This window comes from Xiphophorus hellerii, chromosome 16 (assembly GCF_003331165.1).
Source record: "Xiphophorus hellerii strain 12219 chromosome 16, Xiphophorus_hellerii-4.1, whole genome shotgun sequence".
In the NCBI taxonomy this organism is placed as follows: domain Eukaryota; kingdom Metazoa; phylum Chordata; class Actinopteri; order Cyprinodontiformes; family Poeciliidae; genus Xiphophorus; species Xiphophorus hellerii.
In genome coordinates this window covers 22974976-22997784 of record NC_045687.1, presented here as the reverse complement: position 1 = coordinate 22997784, position 22809 = coordinate 22974976, and the positions used below count along the sequence as shown (strand labels likewise).

At 37.4% G+C, this 22809-nt stretch overlaps 6 protein-coding genes across 6 annotated transcripts; all 6 read right to left on the bottom strand.

Moving 5' to 3' along the window:
• Positions 1-301: 301 nt before the first annotated feature.
• LOC116736080 (ferritin, middle subunit-like) lies at positions 302-1695 on the bottom strand. The gene is made up of 4 exons (XM_032588306.1): positions 1549-1695; positions 967-1113; positions 713-838; positions 302-640 (listed from the first exon to the last, which is right to left on the bottom strand). Exons 1-4 carry the CDS (start codon positions 1648-1650, stop codon positions 485-487), a joined length of 531 nt encoding a protein of 176 aa, XP_032444197.1. The 5' UTR covers positions 1651-1695; the 3' UTR covers positions 302-484.
• A 2733-nt stretch (positions 1696-4428) lies between these two features.
• On the bottom strand, positions 4429-5477 carry LOC116736074 (ferritin, middle subunit-like). Its single transcript, XM_032588299.1, has 4 exons — positions 5331-5477; positions 5098-5244; positions 4840-4965; positions 4429-4767 (listed from the first exon to the last, which is right to left on the bottom strand). Exons 1-4 carry the CDS (start codon positions 5430-5432, stop codon positions 4612-4614), a joined length of 531 nt encoding a protein of 176 aa, XP_032444190.1. The 5' UTR covers positions 5433-5477; the 3' UTR covers positions 4429-4611.
• Positions 5478-8225: 2748 nt separating this feature from the next.
• Positions 8226-9731, bottom strand: LOC116736078 (ferritin, middle subunit-like). The gene is made up of 4 exons (XM_032588304.1): positions 9454-9731; positions 8872-9018; positions 8637-8762; positions 8226-8564 (listed from the first exon to the last, which is right to left on the bottom strand). The coding sequence occupies exons 1-4, from the start codon at positions 9553-9555 to the stop codon at positions 8409-8411; spliced, it is 531 nt and encodes a 176-aa protein (XP_032444195.1). The 5' UTR covers positions 9556-9731; the 3' UTR covers positions 8226-8408.
• A 2597-nt stretch (positions 9732-12328) lies between these two features.
• Positions 12329-13377, bottom strand: LOC116736075 (ferritin, middle subunit-like). Its single transcript, XM_032588301.1, has 4 exons — positions 13231-13377; positions 12998-13144; positions 12740-12865; positions 12329-12667 (listed from the first exon to the last, which is right to left on the bottom strand). The coding sequence occupies exons 1-4, from the start codon at positions 13330-13332 to the stop codon at positions 12512-12514; spliced, it is 531 nt and encodes a 176-aa protein (XP_032444192.1). The 5' UTR covers positions 13333-13377; the 3' UTR covers positions 12329-12511.
• A 2748-nt stretch (positions 13378-16125) lies between these two features.
• Positions 16126-17631, bottom strand: LOC116736077 (ferritin, middle subunit-like). The gene is made up of 4 exons (XM_032588303.1): positions 17354-17631; positions 16772-16918; positions 16537-16662; positions 16126-16464 (listed from the first exon to the last, which is right to left on the bottom strand). The coding sequence occupies exons 1-4, from the start codon at positions 17453-17455 to the stop codon at positions 16309-16311; spliced, it is 531 nt and encodes a 176-aa protein (XP_032444194.1). The 5' UTR covers positions 17456-17631; the 3' UTR covers positions 16126-16308.
• A 2597-nt stretch (positions 17632-20228) lies between these two features.
• On the bottom strand, positions 20229-21277 carry LOC116736076 (ferritin, middle subunit-like). Its single transcript, XM_032588302.1, has 4 exons — positions 21131-21277; positions 20898-21044; positions 20640-20765; positions 20229-20567 (listed from the first exon to the last, which is right to left on the bottom strand). Exons 1-4 carry the CDS (start codon positions 21230-21232, stop codon positions 20412-20414), a joined length of 531 nt encoding a protein of 176 aa, XP_032444193.1. The 5' UTR covers positions 21233-21277; the 3' UTR covers positions 20229-20411.
• Between the last annotated feature and the right edge of the window lie 1532 nt (positions 21278-22809).

The window sequence follows — 22809 nt, the reverse complement described above, 5'->3', positions numbered from 1 at the left end:
TGGTTTTGCTTTAAAGTCTAGTAACTCTTCTCAGGTTTGTGTATTAAATCTCAGGCTTCTGATTGAAGCAGATCCTTCAGGCCAAATGCCAGGTGGCATTTTAAGCTGCATGAACTTTGTTAGGTTTGCCTGTGAGATCTTGTGTTGACATTAAAAGCAGTTTTTTCTGAAACATGTTAAATCAGGAAACTTGTTAGTTCCAAAACCTTGTTTGACATTTTACTGCTTCACTTTTAACCAGGAAATTACCCGTTTTGGAGGCACAATGACCTCAAATTATAAACAAGTCAGACCACAGAACTCCAGCTCAAGATGTTTATTCAGAGAATCAGAAGTTACACTTAGACCAACTACTTAATACACTCAACTCTACAACTTCAGAAACTGATTAGGTCAATGAAATGCTTAATAAACTCTGGAGTAGACAAATTTAGCCTGAAGCCTTTGTTACACACACTTCTACTCCATCTTCTCTTCTGGTCATTTAGCTTTGGCCTCCCAGGGTGTGCTTGTCAAACAGGTACTCCGCCATCTTGTTGTTGTGGGCATCCATGCGGGTCAGGTTGGTGATGTGGTCACCGAACTTCTTGATGGACTCCACCTGCTCGTTCAGGTAGTGGGACTCCAGGAAATCACACAGCTGAAACAAAATTGTTTGTTAGTTTCAAAAACATCAAGTGTCAAAGAAGGAAAAATATAACTTTTAACTTACATGGGGATCAACATGATCAGTCGCCAGCTTGTGCAGATCCAGCAGAGCCTGGTTGACATTTTTCTCCAGCTCCAGAGCACACTTCATGGCTTCCAGCCCACTGCCCCACTCATCCTTCTCTGGTTTCTATAAAATGGAAAACAGTTACAGTTCAATTTTTTTTTTACAGTATGCAACAGTAAATTTGATTCAAGTTGCAATTAAAGCATCAAAATGGCTGCTACGTGTCTTTTGTTAGCATTAGCTGTGCTTACCCTGACGTCCTGGAGGACGATTCGGCCTCCTCTCTTATTCTGAAAGGACAGCAGCTTCTCGGCGTGCTCCCTCTCCTCCTCACTGTTCTCCTTGAACAAGTGGGAGAAGCCCGGCAGAGCCACGTCGTCGCGGCAGAAGTAATGAGCCTGTTGAACAAACAAGTAGTACAGTTATTGAAACACCTCGCGTCCCATTATTATCTGGCGAAGAAGCAGCTTTGGCCAAAGCCGCGTTGAGTAATGACGGAGTCTGGCAAGAACTGCAGCCTCAGCTGAGTTACCACCGTAAAATACGGAACCGTTCCGTGTTTCTATAAATGTCCCGTAGACACACCTGTCTATCATACACACATAAACATTAAGTGTAACAATAATGGCCAAAATAAAACACAGGAAATATTATTGTCAGCTATTTTATCGTGGCCACTTTTGTAGACACACCAACCCGGTGGGTGTCGCTTATTTTCATTTCTGAAAGCTAGCCTCAGTAGCATTTAATTTGACAAAGTGGGTAATAGGTGAGGCTGCTAAATAGTTGAAGGCAGACTAATGAAGCAGAGGTTGTGCAAATAATATTCTTACCATAGAGGTGTAGGTGTAGGAGGCAAACATCTCCATGTTGACCATCCTGTTAATGGCGGCCTCGCAGTCGCGGTGGTAGTTCTGACGCACCTGGGATTGCATCTTGGTTGGTGTTTTCTTCTGTTTTTAACAAAAAAAACCTGAGAAAATTAAGACTTTACGTCGACTACTGTAGTAGTGTTCAAGTAGGAGCAGAGTTGAGATAGCTCTGGATTCTGCTGGGTAGGAAAAAATGAAGTTCCGTTCAAACACTGTTGAAGCAAGAACTCTTCGAGGCTTTGGTCTCCGTTGTGTGATGGAGTCGACGCTCCTCCGTATTTAAACAGATCTCGTGACGGATGTCAAAGTCACTCTGCAGGTGTCAGCCAATCAGCAATCTAGGATGAGACAAGCAAAATAGTGGTGTCGCTTCTGTAAGACACAGCAGGATGTAACACAATAGGGTGAACGATCAAATTTCGTTCCCTCCTGTATTGGTTCGTGGAAATGGTGAACCGTGGTGTTTCTCTGTTTAACATGATGCCACCTGCGATGACAAGGTGTTTTTTAAGACTTACGTGAAGAAATGAGCTAAATATCAATTTATTCAAATTGTTAATGTGAACTATGTGTGCAGTGACTTTATAACCTTCGTTGCTTTAACACAAAAATACAACACATTTGGCCTAATTCTAAATGAATCATTATTTTAAAAATATGTTTCTGTGTTCTCTGAGTTGTCTCTGTAAAAAAGTGGCTTTTAACTACTAGCAGCCCTGGATTTCTTTCATGGTCATCAAAGTGAAGGAAGCTGTTAAAAATCCACACCAACATTTTTGACTTTTCATAAAAAGAAAGAAATGTGTGACAGAAAATAATGTGCCATTTTACTTACACTTCACATTTATGCATAACTTTGTATTGATTTGTCATTTAAAATCTCAATATAATAGATTAAAGTTTGTGGTTAGAAAAAGTAACATATAATCTTAAGCTAAATTACACCCTTCTGTCTGCCTATCATCCATCCATCCATCCATCCATCCATCCATCCATCCATCTGTCAGATGAACTCCGCCCAATGGGACAAAACGGGTCAGATCTTAATTAAAGTCTTCGCTCCTCAAATAAGAGGTAGAGGCAGAATTATCCAACTTTATGCTAAAAATAGGATCAACAACTATATGAACTCCATAGCTGATGTCTCATCTTCTGGGAGGATTACATGACATTTTTAGAAGATATATTGCAGTTTTGGATCTTCAAAGATTTGATTGCAAATACTAATTAAGATTAATGGAAGATCATTTTTTATTTTATTTTGACCAAAAGAAATAGCCTTTTTTAAAAATATATCATCGCCATTTAGTCAAATGGAGAAAAAAACCTTACGTGGCTAGACGTTATTTGATGAAAGATGTATTTAGAGCTGACTTCTTATTAAACATCTAATTGAATTTACCTTTAAGTTACACAACTGTAATGAAATGAACGGTCTTCAAAATGTCGTGCAGATCTTATCCACCAGATGGCGCTCTGTAATAACAAAACTCCAAAGCAACTCAGAAACGATGTTACAGAAAAATAAGCTTTATTTTACAGAAATTCATAAAACCATGTAGGAAATTAGTATTGTTAATCAAATTGTTTATATTTTAGGTACATAGTTAGTAAAGCAGATATATTTTACATACTTAACGCTCCTGGGTCCTTTCATATTTTTGTGTTACTGTAATTTTTGGCTTTGATGAAAGAAAATATATTAAATGTGGCATGATTGTGTTGTTTAGGATATTGTATTTTAGTTCCATTGTTTCTGATTTCCTTTTATTCTTACCTAAATAAAGCTCACATTCTTACACTCACATTCAAAATGTATTTAGAGCTGCAACAATTTTTGTAACTAATTCTCTGATATTGAAAAATTAAAAACTTTGTGTTTTAAAATTCCTGTATTATAAATGTACCAATCTCCATAATTTCCCATAATTAATAGGTGGTGAAGATGACATGGGAAAACTGATGGCTTTTTAAACAACAATGTTAAGAATCAAGGTTACTGACAATTTTTGACATTCCAAGTTGAAATAGTTTATCACCTCAGTCCAAAGTGCATAAAGAAAATAACTTGTTTTTCATGCAAAAATGTTAAAAATCACTCAAGATTGAATAAATAGCAATTTCCACTTCAATGTATTCACTAGAATGTCTGAATGTTGCCCAGCCTTAATGGAAGTATAAGACAGGAGGTTCATACAAATCTTGACTACACACAGCCTTGAAAATGGATTATTGTATTTAACCATTTACTCCAGTAAATTCAAGTTTTATCCATTTAGGGAGACCAATTAATCCATCATGCATATATTGCTAGTGTAGTAGTAAGCCAGTGCTCCCACATTTGCTATGAAACATCCAAACTCCATGCAGAAAGATCCCAGCTGGGAGTTTTACTAGGGAACAGCCTCATATGGTCAGTTCCTGGTCCACATTGTAAGACCTGTATCTTTGTGTGGTTGTCTTCAAATTGCTATTTATAAGTTTACTTGGAAAAAAGTCTTGCAACTCCAATTTGAAAACCTGTTAAAATTCAACATATTTTCTCAAGTTTCTCCACAATACCTGATGGTTTTGCTTTAAAGTCTAGTAACTCTTCTCAGGTTTGTGTATTAAATCTCAGGCTTGTGATTGAAGCAGATCCTTCAGGCCAAATGCCAGGTGGCATTTTAAGCTGCATGAACTTTGTTAGATGCCGTTACGTTTCCCTTTGGGATCTTCTGTTAGCAGTTCTATTGGAATCAGGAAACTTGTTTGACATTTTACTGCTTCACTTTTAACCAGGAATTTACCCGTTTTGGAGGCACAATGACCTCAAATTATAAACAAGTCAGACCACAGAACTCCAGCTCAAGATGTTTATTCAGAGAATCAGAAGTTACACTTAGACCAACTACTTAATACACTCAACTCTACAACTTCAGAAACTGATTAGGTCAATGAAATGCTTAATAAACTCTGGAGTAGACAAATTTAGCCTGAAGCCTTTGTTACACACACTTCTACTCCATATTCCCTTCTGGTCATTTAGCTTTTGCCTCCCAGGGTGTGCTTGTCAAACAGGTACTCCGCCATCTTGTTGTTGTGGGCATCCATGCGGGTCAGGTTGGTGATGTGGTCACCGAACTTCTTGATGGACTCCACCTGCTCGTTCAGGTAGTGGGACTCCAGGAAATCGCACAGCTGAAACAAAATTGTTTATTAGTTTCAAAAACATCAAGTGTCAATGAAGCAAAAATATAACTTTTAACTTACATGGGGATCAACATGATCAGTCGCCAGCTTGTGCAGATCCAGCAGAGCCTGGTTGACATTTTTCTCCAGCTCCAGAGCACACTTCATGGCTTCCAGCCCACTGCCCCACTCATCCTTCTCTGGTTTCTGTAAAATGGAAAACAGTTACAGTTCAATTTATTTATTTTTTTGCAGTATGCAGCAGTGAATTTGATTAAGTTGTATTTCAAACATCAAAATGGCTGCTACGTGTCTTTTGTTAGCATTAGCTGTGCTTACCCTGACGTCCTGGAGGACGATTCGGCCTCCTCTCTTATTCTGGAAGGACAGCAGCTTCTCGGCGTGCTCCCTCTCCTCCTCACTGTTCTCCTTGAACAAGTGGGAGAAGCCCGGCAGAGCCACGTCGTCGCGGCAGAAGTAATGAGCCTGTTGAACAAGTGGGTAATAGGTGAGGCTGCTAAATAGTTGAAGGCAGACTAATGAAGCAGAGGTTGTGCAAATAGCATTCTTACCATAGAGGTGTAGGTGTAGGAGGCAAACATCTCCATGTTGACCATCCTGTTAATGGCGGCCTCGCAGTCGCGGTGGTAGTTCTGACGCACCTGGGATTGCATCTTGGTTGGTGTTTTCTTCTGTTTTTAACTATAAAAACGAGAAAAATAAAGTTTTACGTCGACTACTGTAGTAGTGTTCAAGTAGGAGCAGAGTTGAGATAGCTCTGGGTAGGAAAAAAGGAAGTTCTGTGATGGAGTCGACGCTCCTCCGTATTTAAACAGATCTCGTGACGGATGTCAAAGTCACTCTGCAGGTGTCCGCCAATCAGCAATCTAGGATGAGACAAGCAAAATAGTGGTGTCGCTTCTGTAAGACACAGCAGGATGTAACACAATAGGGTGAACGATCAAATTTCGTTCCCTCCTTTATTGATTCGTGGAAATGGTGAACCGTGGTGTTTCTCTGTTTAACATGATGCCATCTGCGATGACAAGGTGTTTTTTAAGAATTACGTGAAGAAATAAGCTAAATATCAATTTATTCAAATTGTTAATGTGAACTATGTGTGCAGTGACTTTATAAGCTTCGTTGCTTTAACACAAAAATACAACACATTTGGCCTAATTCTAAATGAATCATTATTTTAAAAATATGTTTCTGTGTTCTCTGAGTTGTCTCTTTAAAAAAGTGGCTTTTAACTACTAGCATCCCTGGATTTCTTTCATGGTCATCAAAGTGAAGGAAGCTGTTAAAAATCCACACCAACATTTTTGACTTTTCATAAAAAGAAAGAAATGTGTGACAGAGAACAATGTGCCATTTTCCTTATACTTCTCATTTATGCATCGCTTTGTATTGGTTTATCATTTAAAATCTCAATGAAATAGATAAAAGTTTGTGGTAAAAAAAAAAGTAAAAATAAAAGAAGTAACATATAATCTTAGGCTAAATTACATCCTTCTGCCTGCCTGTCATCCATCCACCCACATTGATTTGTTCAAACATCAGAGTTGTGTATCATCTTCATACTTATGGTAGATATTAAATAGAAATGGTTGCAGGATTTATCCTTTGTGTACCTCACATGAGGTTTCCAATGAGAAGTTACGTATTGAAAGAAAAAAATCCCTGTTCCTCAGGTATGATTGAAACCAACTGAGTATTGGACCAGACAATCCACCCAGCTTAGTGGACTATTCCTTTTGCTTTCTAGGCTCACTTCTCTCTTTACCACATCATTACACTTTCTGCACCAGTATCGATATCAGTGGTTTCTAGTAACTACCAGAACAGATATTAGCCTCAGGTGACTTGGTGTACCATGTCCCTAAAGAGAGTTTCACCAACAAGGGATTGATGTTTCACCCTCAACTAGATAACAGTAGTCATGCAATATTTAACACATATATTTTATAGTTATAGGAGCAGTCAGTTTACCACACAACAATACAGCTATGTTAACACAATTATTTTTAAAAAGTGTTTCATGTTATATTTTGGCATTCATTTTCAAAACTATAAAGCCTGAAGTCCATCATCTGAAATACAGAGTTTTAAATGAATTTAAGGGGGAAAAATAGGATCAACAACTATATGAACTCCATAGCTAATGTCTCATTTTCTGGGAGGATTACATGACATTTTTAGAAGATATATTGCAGTTTTGGATCTTCAAAGATTTGATTTCAAATAATAATTCAGATTAATCGATGATCAGTCTTAATTTTATTTTTACAAAAAATAGACATTTTTAAAAATATATCATCGCTACTTAGTCTAGTGAAGAAAAAAAACTTATGTGGCTAGACGTTATTTGATGAAAGATGTATTTAGAGCTGACTTCTTATTAAACATCTAATTGAATTAACTTTAAGTTACACAACTGTAATGAAATGAACTGTCTTCAAAATGTCGTGCAGATCTTTTCCACCAGATGGCGCTCTGTAATAAAACTCCAAAGCAACTCAGAATCGATGTTACAGAAAATTAAGCTTCATTTTACAGAAATTCATTTAAAAAATGCAGGAAATTAGTATTGTTAATCAAATTGTTTTTATTTTAGGTACATAGGTAGTAAAGCAGATATATGTTACATACTTAACGCTCCTGGGTCCTTTCATATTTTTGTGTTACTGTAATTTTTGGCTTTGATGAAAGAAAATATATTAAATGTGGCATGATTGTGTTGTTTAGGATATTGTATTTTAGTTCCATTGTTTCTGATTTCCTTTTATCCTTACCTAAATAAAGCTCACATTCTTACACTCACATTAAAAAAGTATTTAGAGCTTCAACAATTTTTGTAACTAATTCTCTCATATTAGAATAAAATATTTGTGTTTAAGAATTACTGTATTATAAATCTACCAATCCCCATAATAGGTGGTGAAGATGACATGGGAAAACTGATGGCTTTTTAAACAACAATGTTAAGAATCAAGGTTACTGACAATTTTTGACATTCCAAGTTGAAATAGTTTATCACCTCAGTCCAAAGTGCATAAAGAAAATAACTTGTTTTTCATGCAAAAATGTTAAAAATCACTCAAGATTGAATAAATAGCAATTTCCACTTCAATGTATTCACTAGAATGTCTGAATGTTGCCCAGCCTTAATGGAAGTATAAGACAGGAGGTTCATACAAATCTTGACTACACACAGCCTTGAAAATGGATTGCTGCATCCTTCAGGCCAAATGCCAGGTGGCATTTTAAGCTGCATGAACTTGGTTAGGTTTGCCTGCGAGATCTTGTGTTGACATTAAAAGCAGTTATTTCTGAAACATGTTAAATCAGGAAACTTGTTGGTTCCAAAACTTTGTTTGACATTTTACTGCTTCACTTTTAACCAGGAATTTACCCGTTTTGGAGGCACAATGACCTCAAATTATAAACAAGTCAGACCACAGAACTCCAGCTCAAGATGTTTATTCAGAGAATCAGAAGTTACACTTAGACCAACTACTTAATACACTCAACTCTACAACTTCAGAAACTGATTAGGTAAATGAAATGCTTAATAAACTCTGGAGTAGACAAATTTAGCCTGAAGCCTTTGTTACACACACTTCTACTCCATCTTCTCTTCTGGTCATTTAGCTTTGGCCTCCCAGGGTGTGCTTGTCAAACAGGTACTCCGCCATCTTGTTGTTGTGGGCATCCATGCGGGTCAGGTTGGTGATGTGGTCACCGAACTTCTTGATGGACTCCACCTGCTCATTCAGGTAGTGGGACTCCAGGAAATCGCACAGCTGAAACAAAATTGTTTGTTAGTTTCAAAAACATCAAGTGTCAATGAAGCAAAAATATAACTTTTAACTTACATGGGGATCAACATGATCAGTCGCCAGCTTGTGCAGATCCAGCAGAGCCTGGTTGACATTTTTCTCCAGCTGCAGAGCACACTTCATGGCTTCCAGCCCACTGCCCCACTCATCCTTCTCTGGTTTCTATAATATGGAAAACAGTTACAGTATGCAGCAGTAAATTTAATTTAAGTTGCAATTAAAACATCAAAATGGCTGCTACGTGTCTTTTGTTAGCTTTAGCTGTGCTTACCCTGACGTCCTGGAGGACGATTCGGCCTCCTCTCTTATTCTGAAAGGACAGCAGCTTCTCGGCGTGCTCCCTCTCCTCCTCACTGTTCTCCTTGAACAAGTGGGAGAAGCCCGGCAGAGCCACGTCGTCGCGGCAGAAGTAATGAGCCTGTTGAACAAACTAGTACAGTTATTGAAACACCTCGCGCCCCATTATTATCTGGCGAAGAAGCAGCTTTGGCCAAAGCCGCGTTGAGTAATGACGGAGTCTGGCAAGAACAACTGCAGCCTCAGCTGAGTTACCACCGTAAAATACGGAACCGTTCCGTGTTTCTATAAATGTCCCGTAGACACACCTGTCTATCATACACACATAAACATTAAGTGTAACAATAATGGCCAAAATAAAACACAGGAAATATTATTGTCAGCTATTTTATCGTGGCCACTTTTGTAGACACACCAACCCGGTGGGTGTCGTTTATTTTCATTTCTGAAAGCTAGCCTCAGCAGCATTTAATTTGACAAAGTGGGTAATAGGTGAGGCTGCTAAATAGTTGAAGGCAGACTAATGAAGCAGAGGTTGTGCAAATAATATTCTTACCATAGAGGTGTAGGTGTAGGAGGCAAACATCTCCATGTTGACCATCCTGTTAATGGCGGCCTCGCAGTCGCGGTGGTAGTTCTGACGCACCTGGGATTGCATCTTGGTTGGTGTTTTCTTCTGTTTTTAACAAAAAAAACTGAGAAAATTAAGACTTTACGTCGACTACTGTAGTAGTGTTCAAGTAGGAGCAGAGTTGAGATAGCTCTGGATTCTGCTGGGTAGGAAAAAATGAAGTTCCGTTCAAACACTGTTGAAGCAAGAACTCTTCGAGGCTTTGGTCTCCGTTGTGTGATGGAGTCGACGCTCCTCCGTATTTAAACAGATCTCGTGACGGATGTCAAAGTCACTCTGCAGGTGTCCGCCAATCAGCAATCTAGGATGAGACAAGCAAAATAGTGGTGTCGCTTCTGTAAGACACAGCAGGATGTAACACAATAGGGTGAACGATCAAATTTCGTTCCCTCCTGTATTGGTTCGTGGAAATGGTGAACCGTGGTGTTTCTCTGTTTAACATGATGCCACCTGCGATGACAAGGTGTTTTTTAAGACTTACGTGAAGAAATGAGCTAAATATCAATTTATTCAAATTGTTAATGTGAACTATGTGTGCAGTGACTTTATAACCTTCGTTGCTTTAACACAAAAATACAACACATTTGGCCTAATTCTAAATGAATCATTATTTTAAAAATATGTTTCTGTGTTCTCTGAGTTGTCTCTGTAAAAAAGTGGCTTTTAACTACTAGCAGCCCTGGATTTCTTTCATGGTCATCAAAGTGAAGGAAGCTGTTAAAAATCCACACCAACATTTTTGACTTTTCATAAAAAGAAAGAAATGTGTGACAGAAAATAATGTGCCATTTTACTTACACTTCACATTTATGCATAACTTTGTATTGATTTGTCATTTAAAATCTCAATATAATAGATTAAAGTTTGTGGTTAGAAAAAGTAACATATAATCTTAAGCTAAATTACACCCTTCTGTCTGCCTATCATCCATCCATCCATCCATCCATCCATCCATCCATCTGTCAGATGAACTCCGCCCAATGGGACAAAACGGGTCAGATCTTAATTAAAGTCTTCGCTCCTCAAATAAGAGGTAGAGGTAGAATTATCCAACTTTATGCTAAAAATAGGATCAACAACTATATGAACTCCATAGCTGATGTCTCATCTTCTGGGAGGATTACATGACATTTTTAGAAGATATATTGCAGTTTTGGATCTTCAAAGATTTGATTGCAAATACTAATTAAGATTAATGGAAGATCATTTTTTATTTTATTTTGACCAAAAGAAATAGCCTTTTTTAAAAATATATCATCGCCATTTAGTCAAATGGAGAAAAAAACCTTACGTGGCTAGACGTTATTTGATGAAAGATGTATTTAGAGCTGACTTCTTATTAAACATCTAATTGAATTTACCTTTAAGTTACACAACTGTAATGAAATGAACGGTCTTCAAAATGTCGTGCAGATCTTATCCACCAGATGGCGCTCTGTAATAACAAAACTCCAAAGCAACTCAGAAACGATGTTACAGAAAAATAAGCTTTATTTTACAGAAATTCATAAAACCATGTAGGAAATTAGTATTGTTAATCAAATTGTTTATATTTTAGGTACATAGTTAGTAAAGCAGATATATTTTACATACTTAACGCTCCTGGGTCCTTTCATATTTTTGTGTTACTGTAATTTTTGGCTTTGATGAAAGAAAATATATTAAATGTGGCATGATTGTGTTGTTTAGGATATTGTATTTTAGTTCCATTGTTTCTGATTTCCTTTTATTCTTACCTAAATAAAGCTCACATTCTTACACTCACATTCAAAATGTATTTAGAGCTGCAACAATTTTTGTAACTAATTCTCTGATATTGAAAAATTAAAAACTTTGTGTTTTAAAATTCCTGTATTATAAATGTACCAATCTCCATAATTTCCCATAATTAATAGGTGGTGAAGATGACATGGGAAAACTGATGGCTTTTTAAACAACAATGTTAAGAATCAAGGTTACTGACAATTTTTGACATTCCAAGTTGAAATAGTTTATCACCTCAGTCCAAAGTGCATAAAGAAAATAACTTGTTTTTCATGCAAAAATGTTAAAAATCACTCAAGATTGAATAAATAGCAATTTCCACTTCAATGTATTCACTAGAATGTCTGAATGTTGCCCAGCCTTAATGGAAGTATAAGACAGGAGGTTCATACAAATCTTGACTACACACAGCCTTGAAAATGGATTATTGTATTTAACCATTTACTCCAGTAAATTCAAGTTTTATCCATTTAGGGAGACCAATTAATCCATCATGCATATATTGCTAGTGTAGTAGTAAGCCAGTGTTCCCACATTTGCTATGAAACATCCAAACTCCATGCAGAAAGATCCCAGCTGGGAGTTTTACTAGGGAACAGCCTCATATGGTCAGTTCCTGGTCCACATTGTAAGACCTGTATCTTTGTGTGGTTGTCTTCAAATTGCTATTTATAAGTTTACTTGGAAAAAAGTCTTGCAACTCCAATTTGAAAACCTGTTAAAATTCAACATATTTTCTCAAGTTTCTCCACAATACCTGATGGTTTTGCTTTAAAGTCTAGTAACTCTTCTCAGGTTTGTGTATTAAATCTCAGGCTTGTGATTGAAGCAGATCCTTCAGGCCAAATGCCAGGTGGCATTTTAAGCTGCATGAACTTTGTTAGATGCCGTTACGTTTCCCTTTGGGATCTTCTGTTAGCAGTTCTATTGGAATCAGGAAACTTGTTTGACATTTTACTGCTTCACTTTTAACCAGGAATTTACCCGTTTTGGAGGCACAATGACCTCAAATTATAAACAAGTCAGACCACAGAACTCCAGCTCAAGATGTTTATTCAGAGAATCAGAAGTTACACTTAGACCAACTACTTAATACACTCAACTCTACAACTTCAGAAACTGATTAGGTCAATGAAATGCTTAATAAACTCTGGAGTAGACAAATTTAGCCTGAAGCCTTTGTTACACACACTTCTACTCCATATTCCCTTCTGGTCATTTAGCTTTTGCCTCCCAGGGTGTGCTTGTCAAACAGGTACTCCGCCATCTTGTTGTTGTGGGCATCCATGCGGGTCAGGTTGGTGATGTGGTCACCGAACTTCTTGATGGACTCCACCTGCTCGTTCAGGTAGTGGGACTCCAGGAAATCGCACAGCTGAAACAAAATTGTTTATTAGTTTCAAAAACATCAAGTGTCAATGAAGCAAAAATATAACTTTTAACTTACATGGGGATCAACATGATCAGTCGCCAGCTTGTGCAGATCCAGCAGAGCCTGGTTGACATTTTTCTCCAGCTCCAGAGCACACTTCATGGCTTCCAGCCCACTGCCCCACTCATCCTTCTCTGGTTTCTGTAAAATGGAAAACAGTTACAGTTCAATTTATTTATTTTTTTGCAGTATGCAGCAGTGAATTTGATTAAGTTGTATTTCAAACATCAAAATGGCTGCTACGTGTCTTTTGTTAGCATTAGCTGTGCTTACCCTGACGTCCTGGAGGACGATTCGGCCTCCTCTCTTATTCTGGAAGGACAGCAGCTTCTCGGCGTGCTCCCTCTCCTCCTCACTGTTCTCCTTGAACAAGTGGGAGAAGCCCGGCAGAGCCACGTCGTCGCGGCAGAAGTAATGAGCCTGTTGAACAAGTGGGTAATAGGTGAGGCTGCTAAATAGTTGAAGGCAGACTAATGAAGCAGAGGTTGTGCAAATAGCATTCTTACCATAGAGGTGTAGGTGTAGGAGGCAAACATCTCCATGTTGACCATCCTGTTAATGGCGGCCTCGCAGTCGCGGTGGTAGTTCTGACGCACCTGGGATTGCATCTTGGTTGGTGTTTTCTTCTGTTTTTAACTATAAAAACGAGAAAAATAAAGTTTTACGTCGACTACTGTAGTAGTGTTCAAGTAGGAGCAGAGTTGAGATAGCTCTGGGTAGGAAAAAAGGAAGTTCTGTGATGGAGTCGACGCTCCTCCGTATTTAAACAGATCTCGTGACGGATGTCAAAGTCACTCTGCAGGTGTCCGCCAATCAGCAATCTAGGATGAGACAAGCAAAATAGTGGTGTCGCTTCTGTAAGACACAGCAGGATGTAACACAATAGGGTGAACGATCAAATTTCGTTCCCTCCTTTATTGATTCGTGGAAATGGTGAACCGTGGTGTTTCTCTGTTTAACATGATGCCATCTGCGATGACAAGGTGTTTTTTAAGAATTACGTGAAGAAATAAGCTAAATATCAATTTATTCAAATTGTTAATGTGAACTATGTGTGCAGTGACTTTATAAGCTTCGTTGCTTTAACACAAAAATACAACACATTTGGCCTAATTCTAAATGAATCATTATTTTAAAAATATGTTTCTGTGTTCTCTGAGTTGTCTCTTTAAAAAAGTGGCTTTTAACTACTAGCATCCCTGGATTTCTTTCATGGTCATCAAAGTGAAGGAAGCTGTTAAAAATCCACACCAACATTTTTGACTTTTCATAAAAAGAAAGAAATGTGTGACAGAGAACAATGTGCCATTTTCCTTATACTTCTCATTTATGCATCGCTTTGTATTGGTTTATCATTTAAAATCTCAATGAAATAGATAAAAGTTTGTGGTAAAAAAAAAAGTAAAAATAAAAGAAGTAACATATAATCTTAGGCTAAATTACATCCTTCTGCCTGCCTGTCATCCATCCACCCACATTGATTTGTTCAAACATCAGAGTTGTGTATCATCTTCATACTTATGGTAGATATTAAATAGAAATGGTTGCAGGATTTATCCTTTGTGTACCTCACATGAGGTTTCCAATGAGAAGTTACGTATTGAAAGAAAAAAATCCCTGTTCCTCAGGTATGATTGAAACCAACTGAGTATTGGACCAGACAATCCACCCAGCTTAGTGGACTATTCCTTTTGCTTTCTAGGCTCACTTCTCTCTTTACCACATCATTACACTTTCTGCACCAGTATCGATATCAGTGGTTTCTAGTAACTACCAGAACAGATATTAGCCTCAGGTGACTTGGTGTACCATGTCCCTAAAGAGAGTTTCACCAACAAGGGATTGATGTTTCACCCTCAACTAGATAACAGTAGTCATGCAATATTTAACACATATATTTTATAGTTATAGGAGCAGTCAGTTTACCACACAACAATACAGCTATGTTAACACAATTATTTTTAAAAAGTGTTTCATGTTATATTTTGGCATTCATTTTCAAAACTATAAAGCCTGAAGTCCATCATCTGAAATACAGAGTTTTAAATGAATTTAAGGGGGAAAAATAGGATCAACAACTATATGAACTCCATAGCTAATGTCTCATTTTCTGGGAGGATTACATGACATTTTTAGAAGATATATTGCAGTTTTGGATCTTCAAAGATTTGATTTCAAATAATAATTCAGATTAATCGATGATCAGTCTTAATTTTATTTTTACAAAAAATAGACATTTTTAAAAATATATCATCGCTACTTAGTCTAGTGAAGAAAAAAAACTTATGTGGCTAGACGTTATTTGATGAAAGATGTATTTAGAGCTGACTTCTTATTAAACATCTAATTGAATTAACTTTAAGTTACACAACTGTAATGAAATGAACTGTCTTCAAAATGTCGTGCAGATCTTTTCCACCAGATGGCGCTCTGTAATAAAACTCCAAAGCAACTCAGAATCGATGTTACAGAAAATTAAGCTTCATTTTACAGAAATTCATTTAAAAAATGCAGGAAATTAGTATTGTTAATCAAATTGTTTTTATTTTAGGTACATAGGTAGTAAAGCAGATATATGTTACATACTTAACGCTCCTGGGTCCTTTCATATTTTTGTGTTACTGTAATTTTTGGCTTTGATGAAAGAAAATATATTAAATGTGGCATGATTGTGTTGTTTAGGATATTGTATTTTAGTTCCATTGTTTCTGATTTCCTTTTATCCTTACCTAAATAAAGCTCACATTCTTACACTCACATTAAAAAAGTATTTAGAGCTTCAACAATTTTTGTAACTAATTCTCTCATATTAGAATAAAATATTTGTGTTTAAGAATTACTGTATTATAAATCTACCAATCCCCATAATAGGTGGTGAAGATGACATGGGAAAACTGATGGCTTTTTAAACAACAATGTTAAGAATCAAGGTTACTGACAATTTTTGACATTCCAAGTTGAAATAGTTTATCACCTCAGTCCAAAGTGCATAAAGAAAATAACTTGTTTTTCATGCAAAAATGTTAAAAATCACTCAAGATTGAATAAATAGCAATTTCCACTTCAATGTATTCACTAGAATGTCTGAATGTTGCCCAGCCTTAATGGAAGTATAAGACAGGAGGTTCATACAAATCTTGACTACACACAGCCTTGAAAATGGATTGCTGCATCCTTCAGGCCAAATGCCAGGTGGCATTTTAAGCTGCATGAACTTGGTTAGGTTTGCCTGCGAGATCTTGTGTTGACATTAAAAGCAGTTATTTCTGAAACATGTTAAATCAGGAAACTTGTTGGTTCCAAAACTTTGTTTGACATTTTACTGCTTCACTTTTAACCAGGAATTTACCCGTTTTGGAGGCACAATGACCTCAAATTATAAACAAGTCAGACCACAGAACTCCAGCTCAAGATGTTTATTCAGAGAATCAGAAGTTACACTTAGACCAACTACTTAATACACTCAACTCTACAACTTCAGAAACTGATTAGGTAAATGAAATGCTTAATAAACTCTGGAGTAGACAAATTTAGCCTGAAGCCTTTGTTACACACACTTCTACTCCATCTTCTCTTCTGGTCATTTAGCTTTGGCCTCCCAGGGTGTGCTTGTCAAACAGGTACTCCGCCATCTTGTTGTTGTGGGCATCCATGCGGGTCAGGTTGGTGATGTGGTCACCGAACTTCTTGATGGACTCCACCTGCTCATTCAGGTAGTGGGACTCCAGGAAATCGCACAGCTGAAACAAAATTGTTTGTTAGTTTCAAAAACATCAAGTGTCAATGAAGCAAAAATATAACTTTTAACTTACATGGGGATCAACATGATCAGTCGCCAGCTTGTGCAGATCCAGCAGAGCCTGGTTGACATTTTTCTCCAGCTGCAGAGCACACTTCATGGCTTCCAGCCCACTGCCCCACTCATCCTTCTCTGGTTTCTATAATATGGAAAACAGTTACAGTATGCAGCAGTAAATTTAATTTAAGTTGCAATTAAAACATCAAAATGGCTGCTACGTGTCTTTTGTTAGCTTTAGCTGTGCTTACCCTGACGTCCTGGAGGACGATTCGGCCTCCTCTCTTATTCTGAAAGGACAGCAGCTTCTCGGCGTGCTCCCTCTCCTCCTCACTGTTCTCCTTGAACAAGTGGGAGAAGCCCGGCAGAGCCACGTCGTCGCGGCAGAAGTAATGAGCCTGTTGAACAAACTAGTACAGTTATTGAAACACCTCGCGCCCCATTATTATCTGGCGAAGAAGCAGCTTTGGCCAAAGCCGCGTTGAGTAATGACGGAGTCTGGCAAGAACAACTGCAGCCTCAGCTGAGTTACCACCGTAAAATACGGAACCGTTCCGTGTTTCTATAAATGTCCCGTAGACACACCTGTCTATCATACACACATAAACATTAAGTGTAACAATAATGGCCAAAATAAAACACAGGAAATATTATTGTCAGCTATTTTATCGTGGCCACTTTTGTAGACACACCAACCCGGTGGGTGTCGTTTATTTTCATTTCTGAAAGCTAGCCTCAGCAGCATTTAATTTGACAAAGTGGGTAATAGGTGAGGCTGCTAAATAGTTGAAGGCAGACTAATGAAGCAGAGGTTGTGCAAATAATATTCTTACCATAGAGGTGTAGGTGTAGGAGGCAAACATCTCCATGTTGACCATCCTGTTAATGGCGGCCTCGCAGTCGCGGTGGTAGTTCTGACGCACCTGGGATTGCATCTTGGTTGGTGTTTTCTTCTGTTTTTAACAAAAAAAACTGAGAAAATTAAGACTTTACGTCGACTACTGTAGTAGTGTTCAAGTAGGAGCAGAGTTGAGATAGCTCTGGATTCTGCTGGGTAGGAAAAAATGAAGTTCCGTTCAAACACTGTTGAAGCAAGAACTCTTCGAGGCTTTGGTCTCCGTTGTGTGATGGAGTCGACGCTCCTCCGTATTTAAACAGATCTCGTGACGGATGTCAAAGTCACTCTGCAGGTGTCCGCCAATCAGCAATCTAGGATGAGACAAGCAAAATAGTGGTGTCGCTTCTGTAAGACACAGCAGGATGTAACACAATAGGGTGAACGATCAAATTTCGTTCCCTCCTGTATTGGTTCGTGGAAATGGTGAACCGTGGTGTTTCTCTGTTTAACATGATGCCACCTGCGATGACAAGGTGTTTTTTAAGACTTACGTGAAGAAATGAGCTAAATATCAATTTATTCAAATTGTTAATGTGAACTATGTGTGCAGTGACTTTATAACCTTCGTTGCTTTAACACAAAAATACAACACATTTGGCCTAATTCTAAATGAATCATTATTTTAAAAATATGTTTCTGTGTTCTCTGAGTTGTCTCTGTAAAAAAGTGGCTTTTAACTACTAGCAGCCCTGGATTTCTTTCATGGTCATCAAAGTGAAGGAAGCTGTTAAAAATCCACACCAACATTTTTGACTTTTCATAAAAAGAAAGAAATGTGTGACAGAAAATAATGTGCCATTTTACTTACACTTCACATTTATGCATAACTTTGTATTGATTTGTCATTTAAAATCTCAATATAATAGATTAAAGTTTGTGGTTAGAAAAAGTAACATATAATCTTAAGCTAAATTACACCCTTCTGTCTGCCTATCATCCATCCATCCATCCATCCATCCATCCATCCATCTGTCAGATGAACTCCGCCCAATGGGACAAAACGGGTCAGATCTTAATTAAAGTCTTCGCTCCTCAAATAAGAGGTAGAGGTAGAATTATCCAACTTTATGCTAAAAATAGGATCAACAACTATATGAACTCCATAGCTGATGTCTCATCTTCTGGGAGGATTACATGACATTTTTAGAAGATATATTGCAGTTTTGGATCTTCAAAGATTTGATTGCAAATACTAATTAAGATTAATGGAAGATCATTTTTTATTTTATTTTGACCAAAAGAAATAGCCTTTTTTAAAAATATATCATCGCCATTTAGTCAAATGGAGAAAAAAACCTTACGTGGCTAGACGTTATTTGATGAAAGATGTATTTAGAGCTGACTTCTTATTAAACATCTAATTGAATTTACCTTTAAGTTACACAACTGTAATGAAATGAACGGTCTTCAAAATGTCGTGCAGATCTTATCCACCAGATGGCGCTCTGTAATAACAAAACTCCAAAGCAACTCAGAAACGATGTTACAGAAAAATAAGCTTTATTTTACAGAAATTCATAAAACCATGTAGGAAATTAGTATTGTTAATCAAATTGTTTATATTTTAGGTACATAGTTAGTAAAGCAGATATATTTTACATACTTAACGCTCCTGGGTCCTTTCATATTTTTGTGTTACTGTAATTTTTGGCTTTGATGAAAGAAAATATATTAAATGTGGCATGATTGTGTTGTTTAGGATATTGTATTTTAGTTCCATTGTTTCTGATTTCCTTTTATTCTTACCTAAATAAAGCTCACATTCTTACACTCACATTCAAAATGTATTTAGAGCTGCAACAATTTTTGTAACTAATTCTCTGATATTGAAAAATTAAAAACTTTGTGTTTTAAAATTCCTGTATTATAAATGTACCAATCTCCATAATTTCCCATAATTAATAGGTGGTGAAGATGACATGGGAAAACTGATGGCTTTTTAAACAACAATGTTAAGAATCAAGGTTACTGACAATTTTTGACATTCCAAGTTGAAATAGTTTATCACCTCAGTCCAAAGTGCATAAAGAAAATAACTTGTTTTTCATGCAAAAATGTTAAAAATCACTCAAGATTGAATAAATAGCAATTTCCACTTCAATGTATTCACTAGAATGTCTGAATGTTGCCCAGCCTTAATGGAAGTATAAGACAGGAGGTTCATACAAATCTTGACTACACACAGCCTTGAAAATGGATTATTGTATTTAACCATTTACTCCAGTAAATTCAAGTTTTATCCATTTAGGGAGACCAATTAATCCATCATGCATATATTGCTAGTGTAGTAGTAAGCCAGTGTTCCCACATTTGCTATGAAACATCCAAACTCCATGCAGAAAGATCCCAGCTGGGAGTTTTACTAGGGAACAGCCTCATATGGTCAGTTCCTGGTCCACATTGTAAGACCTGTATCTTTGTGTGGTTGTCTTCAAATTGCTATTTATAAGTTTACTTGGAAAAAAGTCTTGCAACTCCAATTTGAAAACCTGTTAAAATTCAACATATTTTCTCAAGTTTCTCCACAATACCTGATGGTTTTGCTTTAAAGTCTAGTAACTCTTCTCAGGTTTGTGTATTAAATCTCAGGCTTGTGATTGAAGCAGATCCTTCAGGCCAAATGCCAGGTGGCATTTTAAGCTGCATGAACTTTGTTAGATGCCGTTACGTTTCCCTTTGGGATCTTCTGTTAGCAGTTCTATTGGAATCAGGAAACTTGTTTGACATTTTACTGCTTCACTTTTAACCAGGAATTTACCCGTTTTGGAGGCACAATGACCTCAAATTATAAACAAGTCAGACCACAGAACTCCAGCTCAAGATGTTTATTCAGAGAATCAGAAGTTACACTTAGACCAACTACTTAATACACTCAACTCTACAACTTCAGAAACTGATTAGGTCAATGAAATGCTTAATAAACTCTGGAGTAGACAAATTTAGCCTGAAGCCTTTGTTACACACACTTCTACTCCATATTCCCTTCTGGTCATTTAGCTTTTGCCTCCCAGGGTGTGCTTGTCAAACAGGTACTCCGCCATCTTGTTGTTGTGGGCATCCATGCGGGTCAGGTTGGTGATGTGGTCACCGAACTTCTTGATGGACTCCACCTGCTCGTTCAGGTAGTGGGACTCCAGGAAATCGCACAGCTGAAACAAAATTGTTTATTAGTTTCAAAAACATCAAGTGTCAATGAAGCAAAAATATAACTTTTAACTTACATGGGGATCAACATGATCAGTCGCCAGCTTGTGCAGATCCAGCAGAGCCTGGTTGACATTTTTCTCCAGCTCCAGAGCACACTTCATGGCTTCCAGCCCACTGCCCCACTCATCCTTCTCTGGTTTCTGTAAAATGGAAAACAGTTACAGTTCAATTTATTTATTTTTTTGCAGTATGCAGCAGTGAATTTGATTAAGTTGTATTTCAAACATCAAAATGGCTGCTACGTGTCTTTTGTTAGCATTAGCTGTGCTTACCCTGACGTCCTGGAGGACGATTCGGCCTCCTCTCTTATTCTGGAAGGACAGCAGCTTCTCGGCGTGCTCCCTCTCCTCCTCACTGTTCTCCTTGAACAAGTGGGAGAAGCCCGGCAGAGCCACGTCGTCGCGGCAGAAGTAATGAGCCTGTTGAACAAGTGGGTAATAGGTGAGGCTGCTAAATAGTTGAAGGCAGACTAATGAAGCAGAGGTTGTGCAAATAGCATTCTTACCATAGAGGTGTAGGTGTAGGAGGCAAACATCTCCATGTTGACCATCCTGTTAATGGCGGCCTCGCAGTCGCGGTGGTAGTTCTGACGCACCTGGGATTGCATCTTGGTTGGTGTTTTCTTCTGTTTTTAACTATAAAAACGAGAAAAATAAAGTTTTACGTCGACTACTGTAGTAGTGTTCAAGTAGGAGCAGAGTTGAGATAGCTCTGGGTAGGAAAAAAGGAAGTTCTGTGATGGAGTCGACGCTCCTCCGTATTTAAACAGATCTCGTGACGGATGTCAAAGTCACTCTGCAGGTGTCCGCCAATCAGCAATCTAGGATGAGACAAGCAAAATAGTGGTGTCGCTTCTGTAAGACACAGCAGGATGTAACACAATAGGGTGAACGATCAAATTTCGTTCCCTCCTTTATTGATTCGTGGAAATGGTGAACCGTGGTGTTTCTCTGTTTAACATGATGCCATCTGCGATGACAAGGTGTTTTTTAAGAATTACGTGAAGAAATAAGCTAAATATCAATTTATTCAAATTGTTAATGTGAACTATGTGTGCAGTGACTTTATAAGCTTCGTTGCTTTAACACAAAAATACAACACATTTGGCCTAATTCTAAATGAATCATTATTTTAAAAATATGTTTCTGTGTTCTCTGAGTTGTCTCTTTAAAAAAGTGGCTTTTAACTACTAGCATCCCTGGATTTCTTTCATGGTCATCAAAGTGAAGGAAGCTGTTAAAAATCCACACCAACATTTTTGACTTTTCATAAAAAGAAAGAAATGTGTGACAGAGAACAATGTGCCATTTTCCTTATACTTCTCATTTATGCATCGCTTTGTATTGGTTTATCATTTAAAATCTCAATGAAATAGATAAAAGTTTGTGGTAAAAAAAAAAGTAAAAATAAAAGAAGTAACATATAATCTTAGGCTAAATTACATCCTTCTGCCTGCCTGTCATCCATCCACCCACATTGATTTGTTCAAACATCAGAGTTGTGTATCATCTTCATACTTATGGTAGATATTAAATAGAAATGGTTGCAGGATTTATCCTTTGTGTACCTCACATGAGGTTTCCAATGAGAAGTTACGTATTGAAAGAAAAAAATCCCTGTTCCTCAGGTATGATTGAAACCAACTGAGTATTGGACCAGACAATCCACCCAGCTTAGTGGACTATTCCTTTTGCTTTCTAGGCTCACTTCTCTCTTTACCACATCATTACACTTTCTGCACCAGTATCGATATCAGTGGTTTCTAGTAACTACCAGAACAGATATTAGCCTCAGGTGACTTGGTGTACCATGTCCCTAAAGAGAGTTTCACCAACAAGGGATTGATGTTTCACCCTCAACTAGATAACAGTAGTCATGCAATATTTAACACATATATTTTATAGTTATAGGAGCAGTCAGTTTACCACACAACAATACAGCTATGTTAACACAATTATTTTTAAAAAGTGTTTCATGTTATATTTTGGCATTCATTTTCAAAACTATAAAGCCTGAAGTCCATCATCTGAAATACAGAGTTTTAAATGAATTTAAGGGGGAAAAATAGGATCAACAACTATATGAACTCCATAGCTAATGTCTCATTTTCTGGGAGGATTACATGACATTTTTAGAAGATATATTGCAGTTTTGGATCTTCAAAGATTTGATTTCAAATAATAA